The 7,501-nt window shown below is 39.4% G+C and overlaps 1 protein-coding gene across 1 annotated transcript in view; it reads left to right on the top strand.

The window, feature by feature from the left end:
• cnn3a (calponin 3, acidic a) overlaps positions 1–5,749 on the top strand; it is a 21,230-nt gene extending 15,481 nt beyond the window's left edge. The window contains exons 2-7 of the mRNA XM_035655283.1: positions 1,080–1,201; positions 2,366–2,432; positions 2,682–2,819; positions 2,936–3,052; positions 3,860–4,006; positions 4,721–5,749. Of these exons, the coding sequence (XP_035511176.1) occupies positions 1,080–1,201; positions 2,366–2,432; positions 2,682–2,819; positions 2,936–3,052; positions 3,860–4,006; positions 4,721–5,062 (933 nt within the window). The 3' untranslated portion in view covers positions 5,063–5,749. The remainder of the gene's footprint in view (positions 1–1,079; positions 1,202–2,365; positions 2,433–2,681; positions 2,820–2,935; positions 3,053–3,859; positions 4,007–4,720) is intronic.
• Positions 5,750–7,501: the final 1,752 nt, after the last annotated feature.

A 7,501-nucleotide genomic window follows, 5' to 3' on the forward strand; every position in this document is an offset into this window, starting at 1 on the left:
AAAGTGCAGCTAACCAACAGAGGCTGAGCAAGTTGAGGCACAAAATGTTTGTAGAGAATGCAGTTTATCTTTCTGGATTATATTGATGCTGAATTTGACCAGAAGACTGTTGACATATTACACACTTTATCTTGTGTTTTCAGAGTTACGTGTTTTTACAGATACATAAGGAAACATACTAGTATGATATGGTCGTCTGACAATAACTGCTGTTAGTTATTGGTTATTGCTCATCATTGAAGGTGTTCAAGTGTTCATTAAATTAAAATGTTCCTGCCATACACTTGCACCCTCACTTTGTACTATAGATAGGTTCCTATGAGTCTTATCACACTGTTCTTAAAGTTCACCACATGCATTCCAAACTGCAATACCCCTGCATAACCAACACTTACATAAAGGAAAGTCTAGACTTTGCAGAGAACATCGCAGTAAGGTTTTAGAGTACCTATAGGAGGTATTCTACGTCAGAGCGCAGACTACGAGACAACTCTGGTTGCTCCCATTCTCTTTGACCAATCAGCATTTTAACTCAATCGTCTAACCAATTAGCTTTTTGCTTGGAACCTTAGCACAGGGGTAACGAAGAAAAGGGGAAAAAAGGAGTCAAGTTTGGCCAATGGCAATGCAAAAATAGCCATTCTAATGGCTGAAAAAATAACTGGACTAGACTGCTTGGAGGAAGCATGGCTTACAAGAAATACCTGGGTGGCTGTGAAAGCAGCTTTTATCTCTGTCATCCATCACTTTATCAAGTATCACTTTATCACTGTTGTAGTTTTCTGGACTTTCTATCATCTATTAATAAATATGATACATTTCTACTACTGGACTGGCAGATAAAAACAAAAAACATTAATTCAGACTTAGTCTTACTCCTCATCACTTGTCATCACTTGATGAAAGACAGAACAGGAGTATAAAAATACATAATTCTACTTAGGAACATCAAAGGATTTCTGGGGCTTAAAGAACCTAAAATTCACATCATGGACCTACTGACTGGCAAAAGGGCCTACTATTTTTAATATTTATAGATTATTTGGAATCCAGACTTAACATGATGTTTTATCTTTCAGATTGCTCAGAAATATGATACACAAAAGGAGGAGGAGCTCCGCTTCTGGATTGAGGAGGTGACGGGAATGTCTATTGGAGAGAACTTCCAGAAAGGCTTGAAGGATGGAGTCATCCTCTGCGAGTAAGTCATTTGTGTGTGTGTGTGTCTGTGTGTTTGCAACACTGAACTAAGACTAAAACTTGCATGTCCTCCCTCTTGCTGATTACTCTGCCTGTCTCAATAAGGGACATTGTGATATTGACAGTACAAGCCAGACTACAAGCCCCTCCCACCAGACTCAACCTTTCTGTCTGGTGTTCTGCTATTCAGGTCGCTCATTGTTTGCATCACACTCAGGAACAGGTGACTGAAGCGATGTCACACACCTTGTTATGTTTACAAAGGATTGCATGCAGCACGTCAGTGACAGTGACAGTGTACAAGTGTTCCTGTCAAACATACATGTTCATCTCTTTTATAGGGCATTTTTTCACACCTGTCTGCCAATACATCTGATGTTATAGTGGTCAGTGAATAGTGTAAGTCAGTGATGGTTTTAGATGTGGTCTGCACCTTTGACTTCAGCTTAGAGCAAGCCTAAATACCAAGCACTCCACCACTCAGTACCAGATCTGGGTTATAGGTGCAGACTACTTGGTCTTATTTAGCATCAAATCTTAAAATCTAAGGAGTAAATATCATCATCAACCCACTAGTAAGCATGCAGCAAGCTTTCTAATGTTACTATTTATACTGGACTATATTTTTTATATAGCCCACTAATGTACAGATATTCAGTTTCATTTCCCAGATCTAATTGTACTGTGTTGTGTAATGTAATTTTCTTTTGTTTAAATGAATTTTATAAATTTTGTATCAAAAAAAGTATTGTTAAGGAACTGATATTGAAGTCAAGGTATCAGTACTGAAACAGTTCAAACGATACCCAGCCCTATAGTCACAGGTTGCTTGTCAGAGCTTTGGCACTTGGGATGTCCAAAAAGAGGGTTAACCAGCTTGCAAACTACTTTTCTGTCTCCCCTATCAATATATTAATTTTGAAGACAAAAATACCTCTGTGTGTGTGTCTGTCTGTGTGTCTGTGTGTGTGTGTGTGTGTTGTGTGTGTGTGTGTGTGTACTGAACTCTGTAGTCAATGCTATAATGATCAGATGCTAACATGGCAAAATTTTGCAACCAGTCTACTGTCTGTGATGGCAGAACTTAAATAACTAAAACATATCCTCAGTAGTTAACAGATCACATGATGTGTTGTTAAAACGTGTTGTTTCCTTGCTCTCTCAGACTGATTAATAAGCTGCACCCTGGTTCAGTAAAGAAAATCAACCTTTCACAACTGAACTGGCACAAGGTAAGACCTGTTCTCAGCAGGGGTCTCACATTGTTTGCTCATAACAAAAAGAGAAAGCTGCTCAGAAGTCAGCAAGATGAAAAGCACATTCAGACTTGTACCAGCATGTCAGCTCATTCATGAAGCTTTTTATTAACAGTATTATTTGTGCTCTTATTGCTTCCTCCTGCTTCTGTTCTGTTACTTCCTCCCTGCCCCAACCCCCATATCTCCTTTTTTTCCCCCTTTTTTTTCTCTGTTGCTCTACAGCTGGAAAACCTTGGGAATTTCATCAAAGCTATCCTGGCCTATGGCCTAAAGCCCAATGACATCTTTGAGGCTAATGACCTGTTTGAAAATGGGAACATGACTCAAGTCCAGACCACACTGCTCGCACTGGCCAGCATGGTGAGTGAACACACAGTACAGAGGCTCATTGTCTGCCGAGGAAAACATTTTCTGTTGTTACAGGAAATACATCAAATGTCACATCAGTTCTTTGACCAGTATGTCCTCTCTATTAGGCAAAGACCAAAGGTATGGACACAAAGATTGATATTGGGGTGAAGTACGCTAACAAACAAGCTCGACATTTTGACGATGAGAAGATCAAAGCTGGTCAGTGTGTCATTGGACTGCAGGTAACTATGATGGTAAATGGTAAATGGACCTGTTAAAATTTCATCTCTGGCAGGTTTATTTTGGTAAATGGTAAATGGTAAATGGACCTGTACTTGTATAGCTCCTTTCTTTCCTTTCTTTCTCTTTTTCCGACCACTCAAAGCGCTTTTACACTACATGCCACATTCAACCATTCACACACATTCACACACTGATGACACAGCATTAGGAGCAAGTTGGGGTTCAGTATCTTGCCCAAGGACACTTGGCAGCCGGATGAGATAAGGATCGAATTGCCAAACTTTCTGATTAGCATACAACCTGCTCTACCTCTTGAGCCACAGCAGCCCCTATGACCAATGAGTAAGTGCTTCGTACTGTTGCTGCTAGGGTTGGGTACTGAAACACGATTTGAATATGGCCAGACCGAATTACAATGCAGATGTTGAAGCTGTCTACTGAAGCAGTTACCCTTTGGTACAGAGGCATTACTGCATGTGTGCAATCAATCATCAATCATAGTGTGTTCAGGCACTGTTTAGGCACCAGTACCGTTTTAAAAGTATCACCTAAGCACCGGTTTGAAAAAAACAAAAATAATCCAAACAATTCCCAACACTAGTCGCAGTCACCGTAGGTTCTCTTACATGCTTGGAAGTGGAGGGTGAGGTGAGGGGTATTCAGTTTACACTCTCACTCGACCTCACTGCTAGATGTCATTAAACCCTACAAACTGGACCTTTTAAAAACGTGGATGGTTCTTTTAAACAAGATAGACTGATGTGATTGGATGTACTGAGATGCTATAGCTAGCCTTTTGTCCTCAGATGGGGACAAATAAGTGTGCGAGTCAGGCTGGAATGACTGCATATGGAACCAGAAGACATCTATATGATCCAAAGACTCAGACTGACAAACCCTATGACCAGACCACCATCAGCCTGCAGATGGGAACCAACAAAGGAGCCAGCCAGGTTAAAACCTTCTCCTCTTTTAGTGCTGCTCTTATTGGACCTTTTTATTTTCAACAAATCCCCTAGAAGAGACCAAAACCAGCTATTTAAAACTTAATATGACTAACTAAATATTTTCTTTCTGTCCGAAGCCTGATATAGCTTAGCGACAATGTTCACACTGTTTAGTTTCCATGTTGAAATGATAAAGCCATATCCTGGAACATTTCTTACCTACACAGAGTTGGGCAATATTGACAAAATAAAATATAACAATATTTTGGACCAATTACCCCAATATTGATATTTCAACAATATTTTATGAATGACTATTGGTGCTTACACAAAATATTTACACAATGAGATTTTTGATAATTAATCATCAGTAATGTGGACATAATGACTGAATGGATAAAGGCAAATAGTAGAACAGTCTGGTAAGTTCAGAAATCAATTCATTTTATGCATATGTATATATATTGTGCATTCTTCTAGTCTTTAGTTTTCCTAAAATTCGATTTAAAAGACAGTATCGCAACATATTGAATCTTAACTTCTGTATCACAACATGTATCGTATTGCCAGATTCTTACCAATACACAGCCCTAATGCATCGTGTGAACTTTATAAAAATGCATTTATGCACAAGAATCTGTCCAATCAGAACAGAGCATTCAATATATGTACCACCTTTATCATGTTGTAAAGTTTCTGCTACGTTGTGGCTTCCTGCAGGCGGGCATGTCAGCTCCCGGTACCCGCAGGGACATCTTCGATCAGAAGGTTGCACAGCAGCCGCTGGACAACTCCACCATCTCCCTCCAGATGGGCACCAACAAGGTGGCGTCTCAGAGGGGCATGAGTGTGTATGGTCTGGGCCGACAGGTGTACGACCCCAAATACTGTGCCCCGCCGACAGAGCCTGTCATCCACACTAACGGAAGCCAGGGCACCGGCACCAACGGCTCGGAGATCAGCGACAGTGACTATCAGGCTGAGTTCCAGGAGGATGAGTACCACGGAGGTTACCATGACGACTACAGCTCCCATTACAATGATCAGGGCATTGACTATTAGTGGAGACGTCCACCTCCAGAGCAGTATTAACGAGTGTATTTTATCAACTACACAACAGAGCAAATCTTTTGCTATCCTGACTAGTCTTTTTCTTCTCTAAAAACGTTGCCTTGAGTGCTTTCCTTCTTCACCTAGACTCTGATCCGAGCAACAAAGGTTGTAAGAAGTTGTAGTAGCATAGAATAATGAGATACAGTGATGAAATGTTTTTTTTTAAGCTTAAAAATATTATTTTTAATACCCACTTTTTAAAAGATGTCTTAATAATGGAACACTGAAGTAGTGATAACTCACTAGGTGTCTGTCAGTATGTTTGTTTTCCTGGACAAAGTGCAGATGTTACATCATGTCTTCCACAGTCTCCCCGCAGTGTTGTATTCATACACCCAGCCACACTTTGTGATACCGGTATTTCTTAATGTTTTTTACTACATTTAATCACTAGAATGTTTTCTTTATAATGATGACAGCTGTTCAGATAGTGCAGGTGACCGAACCCAAGCTGACTCTATTTTACAGCTAGGCTTCTTTGTACTGTCACGTGACGTATATATTCATATTGTTCCCCTTGTATTCCCAAACTGTATTTATTGCAATGACTCTCATTGTAAAACAGTCCACTGTTGTATGGTTCGGAAAGAAAATCATATGTTTTAAATAAAGCCTTAAATCCTTACAGTTCTGGAAGCCTGTCTGCCCAATATTGTTACAAATATACCACATGCAGCCATAATGGGAGAAAGTACTACATTCATTGCTACAGCTTTAATAGTAAGTAATTTTATGGAGTGGAAGGATTGACAAGGGTATCAAATGTATGACCTGACTTATTTTTAACAAAGATAGATCGATATATAATTACTAACTCAGTTCACCCTGTCTTTTCTCAGAAATCATGACCCAGTAACTAATAATAATAATAATAATAATAATAATAATAATAATAATACACAAACCTGTTTTTGGAAGGGGCTTTTTCATCTTTAATTGGCAGAGACAGTTGAAGATGGACAGGAAATCTGGGATGACACGCAGCACAGGTTGGAATCAAACCCAGGCTGCTGCAGGTGAGCTACCAGGGCTAGTAATCATTCAGATTTGTATGTCCTTGCCTCCACTACCACCTACAGTCTTTAATACAACAATATCTCAGTAATCTTGCACAAAATAAATTTGACCTTTCAGGAATGATATTACAGTTAAAATGTTCTATCTGGTCATGAGGGAAAACGGCTGCCAATCCCAAACAGCTCTGATAATGTGTTGATGACAAACTGCATATCACTTGTATCTGAGCAGCTTTAAAGGCTTTCTATGTCACTGAATTTAAAATTGTCCCCCAGAGGAAGCTGAAGAGAAACCTTTGGAAAGCAGCTGTTTGCAACTCTGCCAGTATTTTCTGGAAATTAATAATCGCTCACTGAGTGACAGGTGAGGCAAAACAAACACTGCAGCGGGATGCAAGCTATTCACACACTTGAATTGTAACTGAGATGAAAAGATGATCTAAAGGAAGCTGTTCATTATGGTGGAATCAAAAGACTGAACAGAAGATCATTCTGACACATGCTGCATTCCAGACATGTCGAAAAGTCAGACGTTCAAACTTTCCATGAGGAAAGCTCCAGTGGAATGGCCAAGCAGACAAATAGATTTCAGTCCAGAATTTTCCAAGATGCAGTTATTGTATCAACATGCTGTCAAAGTGGTGGTTCACAATGGAAACACTTTAAAATTACCAACATATTGAAAACCCTCAAAATACACTTGAGTTATATATAATCTACTGCAAATACAAATGTATTGTCATAACAAGTGCATGTTTTTTTCGTTACCATAGTGGTACAGTGCAGCACCTTTTACAGATGTCTACAAACTTGCACAATAATCTCTTCCTAGAGTGAAAGACAATGCATGCCAGATTAAAGTGCTTGTCTGCTGCAGATGCAACACTAGGAGACATAGGCATAGGAGAGACATCAATGGTCTCAATCAGAAGTGTCTAAAGGTCCAGTGTTTTATATTTTGTAGGATCTGTTGTCAAAAATGGAATATGATATTTATATATAGATATGTTTTATTATTGTACAATTACCTCAAAATAAGACCCAAGCTCTCAAGAAGAGCACCAGACTTTGAAGCCAATTTTACATAGTGGCCGAACCGTGGAATTACAGCAATGGCGTCCATCATGTGATGCACACTGGCCCAGAAATACTTTTTAATATTGTAAAAGAAGTGGCTGTGTAATGGTGGATACATTTACAACCCCCAGCAAATGACTCGTTCTGTCTATCAGAATTCCCATGATATTTTTAGAAGTCTACAAGTCTGAAGCTGCCCAAAACAGCGAGAAGAGTTTCCCTTCTAAAAGTCGGATTCAGGGGACCATCCAGTCCACCAGTTTGTTGAATTCAATTCAATTCAGTTCAATTTTAT

This window comes from Morone saxatilis, unplaced genomic scaffold (genome assembly GCF_004916995.1).
Source record: "Morone saxatilis isolate NCDOM2014 unplaced genomic scaffold, NCSU_SB_2.0 Contig0, whole genome shotgun sequence".
NCBI classification, from domain to species: domain Eukaryota; kingdom Metazoa; phylum Chordata; class Actinopteri; family Moronidae; genus Morone; species Morone saxatilis.